Source organism: Curcuma longa, chromosome 2 (genome assembly GCF_044706935.1).
Source record: "Curcuma longa cultivar G26 ecotype Majalengka, Jawa Barat chromosome 2, ITB_CL_G26_1.1, whole genome shotgun sequence".
Lineage (NCBI taxonomy): Eukaryota > Viridiplantae > Streptophyta > Magnoliopsida > Zingiberales > Zingiberaceae > Curcuma > Curcuma longa.
This window is the reverse complement of record NC_133862.1, coordinates 11,764,095-11,785,785: the sequence shown is the minus strand read 5'-3', so window position 1 is coordinate 11,785,785 and position 21,691 is coordinate 11,764,095. Positions and strand designations below refer to the sequence as shown.

Here is a 21,691-nt window from a genome sequence, read left to right as displayed (position 1 = left end):
TTCAAGATCGGCCAGCAGTAGAATTTTGTTGAAGTTTCTATCAGTTTTACCATTGATCATAAATTAATCTGCGGGCTGCATGATTCAAGCTGCAGCGCTGCAACCGCCCCAACCCATCCTGCTCCTCTCCAGTGCCAGCGATTTCCAACTCCTCATCCACCGGATCCACTGGCCGTGATGTCCAACTCCTCCTCTACTCCACTGTCCGCCAGTTCCGATCCATCTCCGCGCAATCGATCGGACAGCATTAGGGCAGATATAAAAGGATTGGCTGGTTTGAGGTTTGGAGAGGACGGTGGCGGTGGTGGATCGGGGGCAGCGGGCGAGCCGGAGTCGAAGCCTCAGCCGCACCATCAACCCTTGGAGGAAGATCGCGAATTGGTGGATGGAGCAAGTGGTCACGCGCGGGAACCTCCGTGGCGTTGAGGACGACGAGGACGCGCTGCGGCGGGCCGCGCTGGAGAAGCTTCCCACCTACCAGCGGCTCCGCACTGGGATCCTCCGCTCCGTGGTGACGACGGGGGAAGCTGGCGGTGGCCGGCGGCAGTACCAACATGAGGAGGTCGACGTGCGCAAGCTGGGCGTCAACCAGAGACGAGAGTTCATCGAGCGCGTCTTCAAGGTTGCCGAGGAGGACAACGAGAGATTTCTCAGCAAGCTCCGCAACCGTATCGACAAGTATGAAATCCATAGTTGCCACCCGTCTCCAGTTTTCAATAGCCTCCTATTATTAATTTACCCGTAAAAGTAATACTTCTTGGCATAAAATTTGAAGAGTTCGCCATTTTACATTCAAGCTTAGTATACTTGCTTACTTCTAGAAAATTTATATTTGAAAAAACTGTTTTGCATCACAATTTAATCATATTTGTTTCTACTTTCACTGTGAAACACAAACTTTAGAGAGCCCTCCTTCATAAGTGATCTTATAGAGGCTAGCTCCATCAATAAAACATGAATGTTAAAGCAAGTTAATTGTACTCAGCTTTAGCACTGCTCCCCTTGCTATAGTACCATTAGGAACTACTAAATACTACAGTTTAGAAGGTCATACATATAGAAACATATTCACATTGGAAATTTCTAAATACTATGCTTTGGAAGATCATATACTATGTTTGTGAATTTACAGAATCTATGTATTAAGGATGCAATACCTATCAGTTTAGTTTACTGATATGCTGCTATTACACAGGTCATGTACTTTGGTTTCAATGATTATATACTAGACTGCTCACATTATGGTTTAGTTTACCCTACCTGTATACTAGTATTCAGTTTACCCATATACTATGGTTTCAAAAGCCATATAGTGCAATTCAGTGTTATCTTGTTACTTTAAGATCAGTGTACTCTAATCTTTAAAATCACTTAGGGAGGAGGATTCATAGAATTTGTGTCCTATCATGTGTATCTTATTTCTGTCCTTGTGTTTTACTAACTTTGGCCTTAATTGTTTTCATTGCATGATAAGAAACAATGGTAATGGCACAAAAATAAATCTAAGAGAAATAACTCTATTCCATCTGATTGATTTGTCTTTTCTCTGTCTTTCAATTGTTAATTACATCAGAGTTGCATCCTAACTGGTAGGCTAGTGAGGTTATCCCTTGCTGATGCAGAATCTCTCAAGGTTTATTAGGAAAATATTAGTGAAATCAATTAGGCTCCAGGTTTGTTTTTATTGGCCATTAGTGGGCAAGTTGCAAGAAACTTTCTTATCCTAAGAATCAGTAATGGCATCAATGTAGCAATAATATATAAATCATCAACTATGTACATGTTTTGAGCTGGCTTGGCAGGGCTAGCTAGGCAGAATATCTCTTGGTGGGTTCAACAAGGTAATTTAAATTAACATGAGAATCTTGATGCAGAGTCAACATCCAATTACCAACGGTAGAAGTAAGATTTGAGCAGCTAAATGTAGAGGCCAAGTGTCATGTGGGAAACAGAGCTCTACCAACACTTACCAACACAGTAAGAGACATCGCAGAGTTGGCACTTGGTCTCTTGGGTATAAACCTCACCAGAAAAACCACCCTCACCATCTTGAAAAATATCTCAGGAACCATAAAACCGTCAAGGTGAACAAAGCATTATGTATATCCTAATTCAACTCATCAAGTACTCCACAAGAACTAGTGTTATGCTGATTTGAAAAGGCTATGTAACCATATTGCTAGTATCTTTGTTTGTGAACTTAATTTCAGGATGGTACTTTTATTAGGCCCTCCATCATCAGGGAAGACCACCCTTTTGCGAGCTTTAGCTGGGAAGCTTGACCCAACTCTAAAGGTTGATGTCAGATAACTAATTTGCTTTTGCAATTAATGATCAGTTGTGACTATCAAATTGAACTGAAACCAAAACTTTGACTTGCAGACAACAGGAGAGGTAACATATAATGGATATAGATTAGACGAGTTTGTGCCTCAGAAAACTGCAGCATACATTAGTCAGGATGATGTCCATGTTAGGGAAATGACTGTTAAAGAGACGCTTGATTTCTCAGCAAGGTGTCAAGGAGTAGGAGCAAGATATGGTACTCATTAGTTGATCTATTGCTTCCCTTTTCAGGTTACAATAGTTGAGAATTAATTATTTTGTTAGATCTTCTTCTGGAGCTGTTGAGAAGGGAGAAAGATGCAGGAATATTTCCAGAAGCTGATGTAGATCTATTCATGAAGGTCATCAATTTGATGGATTAGAAGGACCATATAGGAAACAATTTTTTCTTATGCATGGTGGATTGATCTTAATTTCCTTGAAAACTTCAGGCCACATCAATTGAAGGAGTGAAGGGCAATCTTCAAACGGACTACATCCTCAAGGTATTTGAATTTGATGATTACTTAATGGGACATGCTCTTAAATAAGAAGTCAGAGTTGTAAATACTTGATTGAAGTATGTCTCAATGCTCCAAACCCATTTGTCCAAAATAATGTTGTGGAAACTTGTAATATTTCTTCTTTTTGTTTTTGTTAAAACTATTCATCTTTCTTGTGTCACTCACAATTGACACATCATGAGCAGACCAAGAATATTCTATTTGTAGATAATTGACCCAGTCAACAAGTTAAAGTGTTAACTGTGGTCTATCTAACTAATAGGTTTGAGGTACAGTAAGCATTTTGGAAGTTATTGCTAAAGTTCCTAAAGGTTTAAGTTTGAATCTGCTCTTCAAAATTATGTTTGCTTCTATATTATTTTATTTAAAGAAATCTAACTAATAGTCTTGAACAATGGGATTGTGTAGATATTAGGTTTGGATGTTTGTGCTGATACTATAGTAGGAGATGATATGCAAAGGGGTATTTCTGGAGGTCAAAAGAAGCGTCTCACAACAGGTATGGTTTTTTTTTTTACATTAGGGATTCATGTAACCTTTTCTTTTTTTCTTTCCTTTTTGTGTGTGTGTGAGTGCGTGCACTCATATGGATGAAGAAGGACATAAAGGTTGTGATCATTGATTTAGAGTAATTAATTTTATCCAATATCCAATTGAACTTATCCAAAAAATAATAATTTAGTTCTTATCAGATTTTAAACTTTGAAATACAATCCAAAAGTCATAAATTCATTTCTGAATCCTACATGGCATGGGATAGGATAGAACAAATAAAGTATATAATAGCTATTTCTAGGAATAGAAAATAAAGAAATACAATAAGAATAACTATCCTTTAATTTTTTTATCATATAAAATAAATATGGGATAATTGTTCTTATGTTTGGTTTGTGAAAATGTTATAATAAATAAAGATTAAGTGTCATAGTGATAGGATTATTGTATGACAATTTTATTTGATTCATCTAACTCAACCAACACATGCAATGTGTTGGACCCCTTGTTCACACTAGCACATTCAAATTGCCAGGCCTATCTAAACCACCTAACTCATCTGATTAATCAACCTGCTCAATTTGATTAGCTTGAACAACCTGTTTGACTCAATTGGTCAAATCCTCCCATTTAGCTCACTTGGCCTTATCAATCGATTAGCCAACAAACCTAGCAAGCTAGTCCAATATGTACAACCTGACCAACTTGAATGGCCCTCCCACTCTATCCCAATCAACAAGACCGACTGATTAGCTTACCCATGACACTTGAGTAATCCAACAAACTTGATTGTTCTTCCTAGTCAGTCTAATTGGCCCCTTCGACCCTATTGGACCCTCACATTACATATCCATCCTGACTCGTTCAACCTTCTAGTAAGTCTACTTGAACTTATTGTCTAACTACATCAACTTGCTTAATTCATCCAACATGCTTATATATTACCTAAATAGACTAGAATATCTTACTTAGTCCACATTCAATAGTAGGGAACTATTTCATGAGAATTTATATTCCAAAATCACTTATGCAACCAAATTATAGAGTACTTGTTTTAGAAATTTATAAAGATAAAATAATTATTCCTAATTTCTCACATTCATTCATGGCATGATGATGACACTAGGTGAGATGATCGTTGGACCAACAAAAGTCTTCTTCATGGATGAAATTTCAACTGGTCTTGATAGCTCCACCACCTTCCAAATCATCAAATGTCTGCAGCAGATTGTCCACCTTAGTGAGGCCACCATCCTCATGTCTCTCCTCCAGCCTGCTCCTGAGATCTTTGAGCTTTTTGATGACATTATCCTACTCTGCGAGGGTCAAATTGTCTACCAAGGCCCCTGCAACCACATACTCAACTTCTTTGAGTCTTGTGGCTTTCATTGTCCCAAGCGTAAAGGGATCACTGATTTCTTGCAAGAGGTATATTCTAAAGTTTCGATTCCACTTGCAAATCAGTAGGTACACATTACTAAGTGGTAAACTATTCTGATTCTCCATACAAAAGTAGGTGACATCGAGGAAGGACCAAGCACAATATTGGGTGGACAAACATAAGCCATACCGCTATGTTACAACTTCTGAATTTGTCCAGCGGTTCCAAAGATTCCATGTTGGTCTACACCTGGCAAACGAGTTGTCTATCCCCTTTGATAAGGCCTGCAACCACAAGGTTGCTCTCGTCTTCTCTAAGAAGTCAGTCTCTTGCTTACATCTTCTCAAGGCCTCCTTCAACAAGGAGTGGCTCCTCATTAAACGCAACTCCGTCGTCTATATCTCTAAGACCGTTATGGTATCATTTTGTTTACAAATCAAGTTGACCTCTTTGTTAATGTTGTCGTGCATTAATGTCTTATTTTTCTCTAATTGAAGATTGTCATAATGGGTTTCATAGCCTCGACTGTGTGGGTGAAGCCGCGGATGCACTTCAGAAATGAAGATGATGGTGTCATTTACATCGGAGCTCTTCTTTTTGGGTTGATCGTGAACATATTTAATGGCTATGCAGAGTTGTCAATCTCCATTGAGCGTCTTCCAGTGTACTATAAGCACAAGGACCTGCTCTTCTACCCAGCATGGGTGTTCACTTTGCCAAATTTTCTCCTGCGGATACCGATATCCATCTTGGAGGCCATTGTATGGACTAGTATAACTTATTACACCATAGGATATTCCCCAGCTGCAAACAGGTAGAGTTGGATTTCTTTCTCCAAAGAGTATTATTAACTCCAAAATTCGATAGTCATGGATTGTACACAATAATACAAATTTTATAGAGAAGCAATATTTTGTATCCATACAAGTTTGTAGCATTTCCCCTAGCTGTTGGGTTGCATTTCCACTAATTTGGAAGCAACAGTTAGGATTACAGTCAAATCAAGTGGCTGTCAAAGTACCTCCATATAATTTGTGTTCACAAGTTTGTTAAAAATTTGATAAACTGAGTGGAACCTGGACTTTTGTTAGCTAGGATTAGTTGAATGCGTTGGACCATTTCAAGTGATGAACTGCCTATACCAATTCATTGATTGGTGCAATGTCACCACCTATGTACTGAAATTATGAAACCAATTAGGTTATTTTTGATGGTAAGATATTTTGGAACTTATATTTATGTTGGTAATCCTCATCACAGGTTCTTCAAGCAGCTACTGGTGATATTCTTGATCCAACAGATGGCAGCTGGGCTGTTTAAAAGCATTGCTGGGCTTTGCAGGTCTATGATGATTGCCAACACTGGTGGGGCACTTACAGTGCTCATCATGTTTGTTCTTGGAGGCTTCATTCTACCAAAAAGTATTCATCTATAACTCTGCTTCTGCATGCATTAAGGATTTGATGGAATGTACTGGAAATACAAGTGATACTTGATGTTTCAATGATTTGTATAATTTATTTCTTATCTTTCTCTTCTACAGATACAATTCCTAAGTGGTGGATATGGGGATATTGGATTTCACCGCTTACCTATGCATATAATGCTTTAGTAGTGAATGAGTTTTTGGCTCCTAGGTGGATGGACAAACTGGTAATCTGGATTTGCAAAAACATTTCCCTGTGTTTCAAGGTCTTTAATATATAACTGAAAGTTCTAATTATTTCATGCTAGGCATCAAACGGAAGACCACTAGGAATTAGTATCCTTGAGAATGCCAATGTGTTTGCAGAGGACAGGTGGTACTGGATTGGAGTTGCTGGACTCCTAGGCTTCATCATCCTCTTCAATGTGCTATCCACACTCTGCCTCATGTTTTTGAACCGTACGTAATCAACCTGTTATATTCAACAAAGGGTATAAAAGATCTAACCAATCTGACTAGAAATGTTATAAATTTTCTTGTGGGCCAAGTTATGTTTCACTTCAAAATAAAATTTTAAAAGGGATTCATCTAGAGAAAGGCTAATTGTATACCAAGCTAACTTTTTTAATCTAAAACAGCTATTGGAAAGCCACGAACTATTATATCTGAAAAGACAGTAAGGGAAGCAGAAGAAATCCAAGATAAAATTCAGGATTTACCAAGAATTAAAAGGATGGACTATAAGAGTGAGTCTCTATCTTGTGCCTTGCCAAAAAAAATATGGAAACAACACAAGTGCTCACCTATTTTCAAACTAAAATTCTAAGAGTTGAATAACAATCTTACTGTTGTGGTCGAAAATGATTATTTTTTTTTCAGGTGAAGTACTGATGATGCGAATGAGCCCTAATGTTATCAATGAGTTTAATCATGAGATGTACATCAATTCAGCGACTGGAATTGCTCCTACAAGAGGAATGATTCTTCCATTCACACCTCTAGCTATGTCCTTTGACGAAGTCTCTTATTTTGTCGACATGCCTCCAGTAAGTTTAATATGTGCAGGTTATACATACTTTATTGTTTGAAACTTGAAACTTTCTCCATATCAAGAAGCTCTTTAAAACTTGGGTATTTGCAAATAAAGTTCAACAAAAAATATACCTTCCTAAATGACTAAATGTTGTAAACTACTATATATATAACAATCCATCCAATTTGCTCAAGCTGATCACATAATTAAGTGCAATTTTGCATTTATTATGAATGATGTCACAAGTTGTCAAAGTGCTTTGTCCATCCTACAATCTCCTTTTTGTTGATGTAAAAGACATTTGATCCTGTCAAATTAAAATTTTGTCATGTCATTTCTATGAGATTGCAATAGTTATGCAAGTCATTAGCCTATTCAGAAAAAACTTTGGTGAAGATGATATCATCCACGATATACTTAAGGGTGCCTTCGCATGATACTTACCCTGCAGAATTTTTCAAGTAAATATAAAAAAGATATAGGTGTTTTAGTAGATTAATTTGTCATGCCATTTCTATGAGATTGCAATAGTTGTGCAAGTCATTAGCCTACTCAGAATCAACTTGGGTGAAGATGATATCATCCACGATATAGTTAAGGGTGCCTTCACATGATACTTACCCTACAGAATTTTACAAGTAAATATACTAAAAGATATAGGTGTTTCGGTAGACTGTTGGTGTATCAGTTATGTATTCTAAGGTGCATCAATTAGTATACCTAGATGCATTAGTTTAGTAGACATAGGTGCATCAATTTTGTAGCTTATATATAATATACAAGTATGATAATAAGAAAATGGATGTTTCACAAAGTTACAAATTTCAAGGTCCGCCAACTTAGTAGATTTAGATGCACAAATTTAGTAAAAATATGTGTACCAATTTTAATGCAAGTATATAAAGTGCATGGTGTTTTAACATATTGTAGGTGCACTAGTTCTATATTCTAGGAGCACTAGGTTTAGTATACAAAGGTGAACCAATTTAGTATATGTAATTGCACTATTTTAGTATATTTGTATACAATGTGATAGTGTGTTTTAAGATTCTTGTGAGACACATGTCATGTGATGAAAGCATCGCGGGTGAAGGGGCCTTTACCTAAGTTTTATCACTACTCTCTCTCCCTAAAATACAAGTTACATCAATCAATAATGACAATTCTAATGGAGGTTGGATATCAATATACTACAGTTCTGTACATCATAGAATACAATTTTACAAACATGTGCCATAGTTTTTAATATCATAGATTACAATTAGAATTTTTCATGTACAATTTGTTGAGCCAGAAACATGGTTATTTTTTTTTAAAGCATGTATCCTGGACTTGATGCTTATAATGAACTTAGATACAATGATAAAAAACACCAGTGCTTAAACAAATTTGTTAATAATTATGTATTCCATTGTTCCTCAGGAAATGAAAGATCAAGGGATTACTGAAGATAGGCTCCAATTACTAAGGAATGTGACAGGTTTTTTCATACCAGGAGTCTTAACAGCCCTTATGGGAGTCAGTGGTGCAGGAAAAACCACTCTGATGGATGTTTTGGCTGGCCGAAAGACTAGTGGATATATCCAAGGAGACATTAGAATTTCTGGCTATCCTAAGAAGCAAGAGACCTTTACAAGGATTTCAGGATACTGTGAGCAAAATGATATCCACTCACCACAGTTGACAGTCCAAGAATCGTTGATATTCTCTGCATTTCTCCGACTTCCACAGGAAATCAATGATGAACAAAAAATGGTGAGATTAATACTTCCTGTTCTAAAGTTCTTTTGTCTATATGAAATCTTAATAATCATAACAAAAATCTTGATCTTTGTATTATATGGTAAAATTTAGAGTAACTGGTCGCTCAATCAGACCATTAGCATAGTTTCCATGAGCCATCGAGTTCTTTGTTTCTCCATTCTTAATCTTTATTACAATCCTTTTATTGTCCTAACTTATTTGCAGGTAAGCATGGATGATAATAGAATAAACTTATGGTGCATGGGATTTGCATGAACAATTATGTTATCATTGTGAATTCTCTTGAAATAATAATTCTTTATTTAATTTTTAAAAAATAAATATTAGTTATACTACCTTTATTATCTTTCGTAGCTATTCGTCACACCAATTCAAAAAATGACTATTTGTACCGTATTCAACTCTCAATTGTATACATATTCCTATCAGCTAGATGTGTCATGTATCAAATGGGTTGAGTAAATCAAGAGAGATGGATGAGTTTGGCCAATTGAGCCATGTCAACTAAGAGGACCTTGTGGGTCAGGAGGGCTAGCAAACCTGGTGACAAAGAGAATCAAGTCAATCTAGCAAGTAATGTGGACCGGATGGGGGCCAAGTTGTTGGACAAACCTAGGAAATTAGACAATCTAGATGAGTAGGTCAGACCATGCGGGGTAGCTGGATTAGACAAGTAGAGTATCCTAAGTTGATTTAATAAACAAAATTTGCAATGGTCTTCAGGTGGTTGAGATCGGGCAAATTTAGCAACGGGATCGAGTGAACTACATTTGTTGAGCAGATAATATCATTTGGACGAGATGGGCAAACCGAATAAGCATAATAAGTCGAATTGATCTCGTTGACTAAATTGATCAGCAGGCATTTCAGGAGGCCAAGCAAATTGGTGACCGAGCAATTTTCAAATCTACTAGACGGGGATAAGGTGGCAGTATTGGTTAGATAGGCCCAGTGAATAAAGTGAGGTTGCTGAGTTGGGTGATTTGAGCCATCAGGCAGGCCAAACTATAAAGGCAATCCGGGCTGGTCATGGGATTTGGGTTGACAATGAGATGGATTTAATGAATTTATGTGGGCTGAGCAAAATGGATGGTTGAGCTGGACAAATGAAATGTTATTAGTAGGGATATTTTTGTATTATGGATCATTTATTCCTTGTCTATCACTTCCAATATTTTTGCAAGTTGAATATAAAAAAAAAAATCGTCTATATTCTATTCCATGATCCAAACTACAAAATATACTTTCTTTTGTATTCTTTGGTCTAATACCATTTCTTAGAAATAATTATTCCATTTCTTATCCTATTAAGCCAAAGGCACCATTAAGGCCCTTTTGTTTGGCAGAAATTTGTGGATGAAGTCATGGACCTAGTAGAGCTTGACAACCTGAAAGATGCCATTGTAGGCCTTCCAGGAGTCACCGGACTGTCTAGAGAACAAAGGAAGAGGCTGACAATAGCAGTAGAGCTTGTTGCTAATCCTTCTATCATCTTCATGGATGAACCAACATCAGGTCTTGATGCAAGAGCAGCAGCTATTGTCATGAGAACTGTCAGGAACACAGTCGACACTGGAAGAACTGTTGTTTGCACAATCCACCAACCAAGTATCAATATATTTGAGGCCTTTGATGAGGTCCCTATACTCTAGCTAACGCTAGGTGAAAATTTTACTTATAATTGGTGTTTATCTAGGAGCTAATAACATATATTTATTGCTGCGACAGCTTCTACTAATGAAAAGAGGAGGCCAATTGATATATGCTGGGCCCTTGGGGAAAAACTCTCACAAAATAATTGAATACTTCGAGGTACACATTATTGTCAATAAAAACAGGCCACTAAAATTCAGTTTCTTTCTTACAGCCTTCTATTAATCAATCAAATTTTTGTTAGTATTTTTCATTTATCATTACAGGCTAACAGGAATGAACAAATTTCAATTAACAGTTCTTTCTTGCTTAACTCTCAGTTGGTTGAACTTTGTGCCAATAACAAAATACTAATTTGAGTATGTTAGGCAATTCCTGGAATACCAAAGATGCAGGAGAAATATAACCCTGCAACATGGATGCTAGAAATAAGTTCAGTTGCCTCTGAAGAACGTTTAGGGATGGACCTTGCTGAGTATTACAGATCATCAGATCTGTTCCAGTAAGTGAAATACAATGCTTATATGTATAGCATATGTACTAAGTGAGGATGGTTGGATTTACTTTTTTTGCTTGAGAACCTATGGTCAGGCACAACAAAGCATTGGTGAGTGAGCTGAGCAAACCAGCAGCAGGAACAAGTGATCTCTTCTTCCCTACCCAGCATTCCCAGTCTACCTGGGGACAGTTCAGAGCCTGCCTCTGGAAGCAGTGGTTGACTTACTGGAGAAGCCCTGATTACAACCTTGTCAGATTTTTCTTCACCCTAATCACTGCTTTGCTTTTAGGTTCCATTTTCTGGAGAATTGGCCTGAAGAGGTAATTAAGTCAAGAACATGTTACTCTCATCTTCAAGATTAGCCTTTTTTCTTGTAATCCAATCTTTTAGAAAATTGATTACCTGATCAAATTTTTTATATATACTAGATCAGGTTATTAGCAGAATCATGTTTCATGCCCATACCCTAGTACTCATGTTATTCATCCCTCTTCGGGAGCACAAAATGTATGGTGGCTCCTCCATAGGGAACCTTACCTATTCTATGATTCTTTATTATAGTTTTAGATATCATTACTAGGAAATGTAGGTGTCTGAATAAGATTCCCAAGTACCAAGGGTTTTGAAGGGTTCTGTGAGCCAAATAAAAAATTTAGTTAGGTCTGTACAATACATGCATAATTTGGTATTGGCTGAACAAAAGGATCGATAACATAGGAGCAACGGTCCTTGGAACTAAAGAGAAAAACAAAGACTAGGTTTGGATAATCTGTAGATGATCACATCACTAGCAATATGCATCATGGAGGAATAAGATAATGCCATTGTGTGAATGTTAGAAGATGTTGAAATTTTATTGAACTTCACATTATATTAAGTTGCAAGATTAATACAGACAAAAGCTGACATGCATGCATATATCTGTATTATGGTATCACAATAATTAACTGAGCTAAATTAGGGGGGAAACCATCTTTTAGCACTATACTGATGATTGTAAAAAAAAACATCAGAGGGACACATCAGAAGTGTTCAGAAGTTCAAGGACTTGAGGTGATAAATCTAAAAGGAGAACTAGCATTTTAGCTCTTACAATTGGGCAGCTTCAATTGCCATCATTTTAACACAAAGCAGAGCCACTGTAAGTAACATGAACTAACTCAAACCTAAATGGACTCTTAAATTCTCATGGAAACTGGCTGGTTGTACTTTGAGGAGAAGTTGAGATGTCCTACCAGTTGAAAGGAGAGGCCCATGGTCATTAACTAGAGAAGATCACAGATGAAAGATGGACAATCATTGTTTTTTTTAGCTTGGTGCCAGAGTGGAGAGAAAGGGGATGAGGATAGATTATAAGCACTTTAATGAGGGAGGTACTACGAGAGTGGAAGACAGAACTGATTATGTTTTTTTTTCCTTTTGAACAGATGTTTTTTTCTTATAAATAGTACAAAGTGCCTTATAATTTCTAAAACCCATAGTAGAACATTTCCCCTACTACGCTGAATTCTACCAATATCTCATATATAATTTTTATAATTTTATATCCTATATATTTTTTAAAATCATGTATTATGCCATATCAGAGCTTCTGATGAATTTGAATAATGAACCTGGCAAAAAAGACATTTTCTTTGAACTCTTAGAAGCCCTTCCATATAATTTGTGTTCCTTGTGCAAATGGTCATTTAAAGTCAGTTATGATGTATATCTTCAGCTCACACTCTTTATTGGATCCACTTGTACACGAATCCTCACTTGCACATTGCTAAGAGTTAAGATCATAAATATATTTGATCCTTTTCTACATAAGATTGTCAGACCTGCTTCACTCTCACTATTTTTTTAATTCAGACAATGATCTATGCACTCAGATCGTAAAGTCAAATTTGTTAATCTAGATTCTATAGTATATTAAATGTTGTTCTATAGTATATTGCTTTTAAGCGAGTGGTTCAGAATTAATAATGTACGAATATGTAATAATAAAAAAATAATTGAAATTTATTTAATCTTTATGTATTTCAAATAAAAATATAACAGACTATATAATTTAATGCATAATAAATGTCTCTCTCTCTCTCTCTCTCTCTATATATATATATATATATATATATATATTGAGGACTAGCAAAGCTAGTTGTAAGGACTTTGGAAGTTGTCAAGGTCTTAGGTTCAAAATCTGCCTTCACCCAAAAGTGTTTGAGGTCTCTCATAACTATCTTTTCATACCATATAATTTATATTACATGTCAATAATTGTCTGATGGTGCAGGGGGAGTTCAAACAATCTTAGGATTGTCATTGGAGCCATGTATGCAGCAGTTATGTTTGTTGGTGTCAATAACAGTGGGACAGTGCAACCACTTGTTGCGATAGAGAGGACGGTCTTTTATCGAGAAAGAGCTGCTGGAATCTACTCAGCCTTACCATATGCTCTCTCTCAGGTAGGAGCTCCATGTACGGTAATCTTCCACAATGGAAATTTTCTGCATGTGAACTGGTGGGCTCATCCATTGTTTCACAAACAAAAATTGAGATAGAACAATTTGTCGAACAAATAGCAAATTTTAGCTTCATGATAATCTTTATTGCAGGTGCTTGTGGAAATACCATATGTGCTGGTTCAGGCGCTGTACTATTCTATTATTATATACTCCATGATGAGCTTCCAATGGACAGCGGCCAAGTTCTTCTGGTTCTACTTCATCTCCTTCTTCTCCTTCCTATACTTCACTTACTACGGAATGATGGCTGTCTCGCTCTCACCAAATCAACAAGTTGCTGCAGTCCTTGCTGCCACATTCTACTCACTCTTTAACCTCTTCTCCGGCTTTTTGATTCCTAGACCAGTAAGTTTCTCATTCTCAAATGTTTGGCCCAATCAAAGAATATATTTTCAAGAATATCTGTATCTGTTATAGATTCATGTATCGGTTTGTAATTGAATTCAGAGAATTCCCAAGTGGTGGCTGTGGTACTACTGGATTTGCCCATTGCAATGGACAGTTTATGGGCTAATTGTGACACAGTATGGTGACGTCGAACGATACATCACAGTGCCTGACCAACCAGATCAGAGAATAAAAAACTACGTCAAGGACTATTATGGATACGATGCAGACTTCATGCCTGTTGTGGCTGTTGTGCTCGTCGGCTTTGCACTCTTCTTTGCTTTCATGTTTGCTTTCTGTATCAAGATGTTGAACTTCCAACAGAGGTAGGAACAATTGTACAGGAAACTTGCAAAACAAAAGGAACTAGCAAGAATTGAGTGATAAAGATATTTAATCTTTTTCTTTTTTCTTATTTCATGTGTGTTTGATTTCACAAGGTCTTGTAGATTTTTTTTTCCTTTTCTGTATCAGTGGTTGCACAACGTCCAGTCGACTAGAGGCGGGATCAATAGAGTCATTGAGGCAATATGTATAGAAATCTTTTGCTTGAATATATTTCTAAAAGCTCCTGTTGTTGTGCAAACTATGTTTGAAGATCACAAAGGGCTAGGACGATATTAAAATCATCGACTCAAACTCTTGGTAATTTTTTATACTTAACTTTTATTATTCATTGTATTCGAGATAATGATCCTAGTGAACTTCTTAAGATTAGAATTGTAAAACGTTGACTCTAATTTCTCTTATAAAGGGACAATTTAGTAGAATCATTTGACAGGAATGTCATTGTTCTTATAGCTTTCATTATATTTTCATTGTGTTTAAACTTATATAAGCAATCAAACATACAGACTACTTCATGTGAGTACTAACAATTGATAGCTTTTGTTATTTTTTTTATAATCTTTGTATCGTAAAAAAATTTTGATTTTAAATTCGAGCATTCACCCCCATCCATTTTAGACGGGCTCAGTCCTATTCCAAGTCGATCGATTATTGATCCTAACAATTTGTACCCTCAAGTTATCCAAATGATTTATTTAGACCCTACATCACACGGGCAGCAGAAACAGGGTGGGCATCTACAACAAAAGGAACTAGCAAAAATTAAAATAAAAAAAAAAAAAATAACATTTGTATTGACATAATTTGAGGGGACATAAAGATGAGAAGAGATAAAGAAATTTTATATAAAAAAAACAAGATTGATAAAAAAAAAAAAAATCGAGCATAAAATGACACAATAAGCTTCAAGAGTGTACCTAGATTTAAAAACCCGTTGTAAACGAGTAGGCATTCATGAAAAAAATTATAAATGGAATGGACGATAGCATGAAACATCAAATTCACTAAGAATTTATCATACAATCAAGCCGTACAAAAAAGTAAAGATACTAGTACAAATAATTTAAGTTCTCACTACCACTAAAACCTGCATTGTAAAGCTAATATATATAATTAAAATGCTAACTAATGGTGACAGGCCTTAGAATACAAATTCCAAGCGTACACATAATGATACAGACAGATTGCATCCATATTGATCTTACATTTCCATTTTAACAATTTCAGTGGAAGGGTGCTCGGACAAGGTGGGCAAGTACTGGAGCCAGTCTTTTGAGCAAAAAAGTGCCTCGACTGTCTCCGGGCGTAAAGAACTTCTATATTCGTCGAGTGCACGGCTTCCGGTTCTAACGCAGAATATAGAGCAGCCAGTACCAACCATAGATACAGGAATAGCTAAGATATCCCTGGCCATCTTTGAGAGGGTAGGATATTTGAGATAGTTGAGCTTCCACCAGTTCAAGATATCAAACTCCTGGATTCGTGGCACAAGTGACTCTTCTAAATACTGATCTAACTCCGGCTTAGATGGCTGATTTACAGCTAACTCAGACAGATACATATCGAAATCTTGAAGACTGTCTGGAGCAGGCAGTGTTGTGGTGGCGACATTGTTATCATTGCCATTTACGTGGTTGGCTTCTCCTTGATCTGCATAAGTTGGAGTTAAAGGAAGTGGCATGGTAACGTACTCATGATAGAGATCATGAATACTGTCATTTACCAGTTTAACATATCTGGCAGATTCAGGGCCATATATCTTTGAGAAACTGAACTCGATGAGTTTTATCTTAAAACGAGGGTCCATGACGACAGCAAGAGCCAGAACAAGGCTACAATCTTTCCAGTACTTGTCAAATTTTTCATGTATTCCTTTCGCTATGCTGCTAACCACACTAACCTCACTTTGAGTTGCATTGGTCAGCTCCAATTGAATTTTCCATGCTTCATGAAAAAATATATTTGCAGTTGGATCAACTGTTCCCATCACAACATTTGCTGAGTCATAAAGAAGTTTTAGGAATGTGCAAACAACCTCCACCTTCTTCCAGTCATCATCAGATGGCGCCTCATTGTAATTATCATCACATGTTTCCAAGAAAGCAAACACTTGTTTATATTCTAATGCTGCTAGTAACATGAGGTAAGTCGTGTTCCATTGTGTTGTGACATCAAGAGCTAGGTCTTTTGCACTGAGAATTTCAAGCTGTAAAGCAATCTCAGCAAATTTTTCATCACGCGCTCGAGAAGCTTTCACAAATTTTATACTTTCCCGGATGTTGTAGATAATGCCATGAATTGAAGCAATCACGTCTTCTGCAATGACATTCAGGATATTGGCATAGCAACGCACCACAAACAATTGTCCCTTCAGCATGAGCATGTTCTTATTGGAGAGGTGATCCCTGAGATTTGCACTGTAAATATCATGTGATGAACAATTGTTGTCTAAGGTTATGGTGAACAATTTATTCTTGATATTCCAATCTGAAAGACTAACACCAATGGCTTCACTGAGAGCATTTTCTGAATGAGGAGACGATACCATCATGAAGTTTAGCATTCTTCGATGCAACTTCCAGTCATTATCAATAAACTGTCCGCTAATGCATATGTAGCCGAGGGTTTGACTAGTTGTCCACAGACCTATTGTTAGGCTTACCCTTCCAGGCATATTTCCAACGACTTGCATGAGGTTTTGCTTTTCCTTCTGATATATTGATAATATTTCACCCTCAATGGTGCTAATATCAATCATCTTGAACTTTGGTTGAAGAGTTTGAACAAATGCAATGAAGGCAGGGTGTTCAACCATGTCAAGTGGATATTCATGCACAATAATCATTTTTGCGAGATTTACATAGCTTTGGTCTTGGTCAAAAACACTTGAGAAGAAAGAAGACCTATAACGTCTTTTGGGTGGATCGGCAGTCTCTCCATCAGATTTTGTAGCTGTTGCAAGCGCCAGTTTGTTCTGATATTTTATTTTAGGACAGGAACCTAAGGCAATATGTCTCTTGAGGTGGCTAGTGCCAGCGATCTTTGAACCACTACTGTAAGCAAAAGTTTGCTTGCACAGTTTGCAACAAGCTCGTGTACATCCTCCGGACACTTCTTCAATAGTAAAGTGCTCCCAAACTGATGACTTTTTTCTCCTACGTCTTGAAGTTGTTGTTGGTTCCGTGTTGATAGGTTCAATTTCATTGCCTTCTGGTAAGCTGCATGAAGCATATATCTGGGTCTATCAAAATGCACTACATAATATAGTCCCATCAATCCTGATTACATAAACCACTCAAAAGCTTGGTTTTCATCAAATAAAATCTAAAGAAAATTGCAATAACACTACATCACTGCTTGCAAAATTATAATGCACAAGTCCAAAGTACATTATAATGCAATAGACAAGCAACTCCAAGACAAAACTAGGAAGTTCACTGCCTTAATCAAAATTTAGATTCCAAATGGAAGTCTAACAGACTATGTATCTTTGTGAGTTTCTATGACGGCTATCACTGCCTACATGTCAACTATGTTTGATGCTAAATGGGACCATAGGCACCAACAATGAAAGAGCAGACCTGTGAAAAAATTTAAAAAGCGGAAAGCTAAAACACCCCATTTAAAAAGCGGAAAGCTCAAACACCCTTCATATGATAGCAAATCTTTTATAGTGAAAATCCCAAGTATGTTTAATTTAATTGGTAAGTCAAGATAGCATAAGCAGTAATTCTACCTATTTTATAATACCAAAAGATCTATTAGAGTGAGCAACTGAGCATGAAATTTTTTAAATAAGTCTATAAAGAAACATTCAGGGCAAATGTGTATAACCACATAATCTCCAATATGGTAATCCTTATGTTTCATGATGTTGAATTCAATTTAATAAAACTTTGTGGACTTAGATAAATGGGAAGAGACATAAATAGGCTGATTTGCTTTAGCTGCATAAAAAAAATTTAGGTAATTTTCAAAATGCCCCCAACATTTAACAACTTTTTAAAAATTTCCACATACACACACAATATTTCATTAATGTCAATTGCACTGAAAAAAAAACTTCCATCTAATTGCCTCCACCTAAGACCAAGATACCAATGGACAGGGGTGTTTGACTACAGAATGAAAATCGTAGGGAGCATTTTTATACTAATGGCACCTTGTGTACCATTTTTAAAAAGCTGGTGACTATTGGAGAGCATTTTGAAAATTACTCGACAAAATTTATAAGAGATATAATATTTGTTATATTTATAAAATTGTTATAAGCAAATATGACAATTCATAAACTTGAGTCCCAAATCCTTGATTACATTCAAGTAACTTTTCAAAGTTACAATTGATAACCTCAATTTTGACCATTAGCCAATGGATGAATTTAGATGAAAATTTAAATTGTGTCAAGCAACTTCCAACCAATTAGATACTTTAGATGTTAGTAAACCATCAACATAATAATTTCCTTAAATGACAGACTAACTATATAAGGCCCAGTCATTGATTTTACTACATGAATGAAATGTATCTTCTAGTTAAACTTGCCCATGATCACCAAAATGGAAACATGATCTCAATTGGTAATAGGTAGTCCTAAAACAAGATTCATACTTTGGACGTGTCATATTTCGTAAAGTAAAAAATAGCAGCATGTAAAGGTATGTGTATTGTTTGGTTGCTTTGATTGTTTGGCATAATCAACATTAGGGCAAAATCTCCAAAACATCTCTCCTTAAGGATGGCAAGAAGAGCATATTGCTTACTTACAACCATAGCCTTGCATTTTCTAAAATAACCTACCAAGGCCATCCACATATAATTCTCACACTAAGAAATTCCTAATTGATGTCTGAGAAATACATAGGTTGTATAATCAAAAAGTTAGTTGTCCCTAATAGCATAGCCAACCAAATTGATGATTTTCTAATTGTATTCTTGAAAGACCATCTGAAAGTGAGGACAAATAGGGTATTTATCCTTAAGGTGCTTAAACGTATGACTCTTGTACATAATTCTGTGTAGGTTGGGCACACCCTTATTTAGTGTATCTATGGTTTTGTTGTCTTCTACAAGATGATGCATTAAGAGAAACGTGTATCACAAAAATATATTGTCGATTAGTCTAAGCCAGGGAGAGGTTTATGGATGTGACAAAATCCTATTGAAACCTAAAGTTCTAATGGGAGGAAGAATAAAGAAAAAAAATCTATATCAAACTCTTAACAGAGGTGAGAATATTCACATTAACTTTCAAAACCATTCTTGGAAATGGTAGTAACAACCTCATGTAAACAAATATGAAAGCCATGGTAAAGGCAGGAACTTTCCCACCTGTTCTACTTTTATGGTGACAGACTCCATCAGGAAAACAAGTGGATCATAACAAGAATTGGTAGAAATTTGACAAATAACTTCATAAATAAAAAGGTGGAAAAGAAAGATCAATGGCAAAGTATTCAAGCAACAAGATAAAACAAGCCATGGGGGAACAAAAGTTTTTCCTGGCTCAGAGAAACAAATGACATTAAGTGAGAATTGAATATGGATTGTCGGATTTCATTAAGCATAGGCACACAAAAGGTTGAGATATAGAAAATGCTTATCCCACACCCAACAGTTGAATCTGGAGTTAGGTGTGAAGGAAGAACAGAAAAACAAAGTGGGCAAACAAACTATAATATTGTTGAATGAAGATTCTACAGGTGGCAAGAGCAATGAACAAGCTAAAGGCCATACAAAGCAAAAGAAATGAGTGGTTAATCTATGGAAAGAAAAGGAAGCCAAACTAAACTTTGGAGAATCAAATCAAATTCTTTCAAAGAACGTGGAGATAAAGCAGGGTAAAATTGTATCTAGTAAGCAAATACTTATATAGTAAGCTAAAAATCCTGTATATTGTGTGAAGCAATTAAAAGTCAAAACAATATAGGATTGGTGCAAAACAATTGTTAGAAAGAGATTAAACAGATTTTCTGATGATCTTTCATGTCTCTTTGAAAACCCAATACGAGGGAAAATAACTAGCACCTGCATTAAATACCCTGTTTATACACTCTAGTAGTAGGGTGCCCATATGGATATAGAAATAGCATCACCAAGCATTGGATTTGACTCAACAGCAATAGAAGCATGAATTGGAGCTCAACGAATGGAGAAATAGTGCACAATAATCAGTGGGCTAATTGCATTTGTCTCTAACTGGAAAAGGTGACAATTTTACACCGATTCAAAGCCCACAAATACTAATTCACACAGACAGCAAAAGAGTTAGACTTTGCAATTAGATATCCACCAACTTTCTAATATTTCTCTGCTTCTCGACGTTATTGCAGCAGTTCAGCAAGACATGATGCACTCTGGCAGAAGATATTTCGAGACTAAAAATTTCCTACTCTCAATTCCCAGCTTGATCTTAGCTTCGTTTGGCTCAATCCCCTTTCTATAACTCTTCTCAATCTTCGGAGTAGGCCCAGTTAAAAGGAGGCACTTAAAAAGAATAGCACATTACAAGGGGGGAAATACCATTCAGCGAAAAGAAATACATCAGCTTTATTATTTAAACTATGAGGCGACCAACATACCTCATATCTTATCAAGACGAAGTAGAACTCTGCAGATCTCAGAGATTCCAAAAGAATAGACGCCCTGCACAGTGAGTCATAAAAATCAACCTGTAACAGCTCTCGAAACGGAATTCGTAGGTAAGATCACACGAGATGGAGACGAATCAGCCAAATAACCCAACCGAAACCCGGAGAATGAAATCGCCCAAAAAAAACAAAGGGACGTATCGGCAAATTCTTAGTCAAAAGCAACAAAAACGAGAAGAATCGAAAAAGGATACAAGATCCACAAGGAGGCGGGAAAGCAGCTCGTAAAGAGCTGGAAAAATGCAAGGGAAAGGTGGACCTACCGAGGATGAGGAAATCGAGCCGTTGGCTTCGAGACGAGCGAAATCAGGAGGTCGTCCGGCGATCGGACGACGCCGCCGCGTTACGGGGCCGGCGGAGCCGAATGGATTTGGGTCGGGACCGGCAATTAGGGTTAGGGTTGGGCCGTGGTGGGAAGGACCAGCGCAGCGCAACGCAGAGCGGCGGAGCACCGGGATCGAAAGCAGGGAGACAGCCACATAACTTTGCCCATGGGCCGATTTGTGGGCCTAAATTGATAGCCATCCCAAGCCACAGTGACTCACCTGATTCCAACGCTCCTCCTTATTTTGTTTAAAAAAAACGTTTAAATAATTTTTTTTAAATCAGTAATTATTAATTTCTTAAAGGCACTGTACAGCAACATTTTCAAATAAAAACTTCTCTAGATTTTCCATCTAACTTCAAAATTTTTAGTTA

At 36.7% G+C, this 21,691-nt stretch overlaps 2 protein-coding genes across 2 annotated transcripts; one reads left to right on the top strand and one right to left on the bottom strand.

The window, feature by feature from the left end:
- The first annotated feature begins 370 nt into the window (after nucleotides 1–370).
- Nucleotides 371–14,495, top strand: LOC141822274 (ABC transporter G family member 42-like). The gene is made up of 23 exons (XM_074709715.1): nucleotides 371–678; nucleotides 1,875–2,084; nucleotides 2,211–2,295; nucleotides 2,383–2,542; nucleotides 2,611–2,687; nucleotides 2,778–2,831; nucleotides 3,258–3,348; nucleotides 4,471–4,772; nucleotides 4,861–5,142; nucleotides 5,223–5,539; nucleotides 5,986–6,146; nucleotides 6,269–6,378; nucleotides 6,460–6,610; nucleotides 6,790–6,897; nucleotides 7,031–7,197; nucleotides 8,607–8,939; nucleotides 10,295–10,585; nucleotides 10,677–10,760; nucleotides 10,970–11,103; nucleotides 11,193–11,420; nucleotides 13,376–13,547; nucleotides 13,698–13,952; nucleotides 14,055–14,495. The coding sequence occupies exons 1-23, from the start codon at nucleotides 386–388 to the stop codon at nucleotides 14,322–14,324; spliced, it is 4,335 nt and encodes a 1,444-aa protein (XP_074565816.1). The 5' UTR covers nucleotides 371–385; the 3' UTR covers nucleotides 14,325–14,495.
- Nucleotides 14,496–15,293: 798 nt separating this feature from the next.
- On the bottom strand, nucleotides 15,294–21,425 carry LOC141822359 (zinc finger BED domain-containing protein RICESLEEPER 2-like). The gene is made up of 3 exons (XM_074709804.1): nucleotides 21,256–21,425; nucleotides 20,924–20,987; nucleotides 15,294–17,560 (listed from the first exon to the last, which is right to left on the bottom strand). Exons 2-3 carry the CDS (start codon nucleotides 20,926–20,928, stop codon nucleotides 15,544–15,546), a joined length of 2,022 nt encoding a protein of 673 aa, XP_074565905.1. The 5' UTR covers nucleotides 20,929–20,987; nucleotides 21,256–21,425; the 3' UTR covers nucleotides 15,294–15,543.
- Nucleotides 21,426–21,691: the final 266 nt, after the last annotated feature.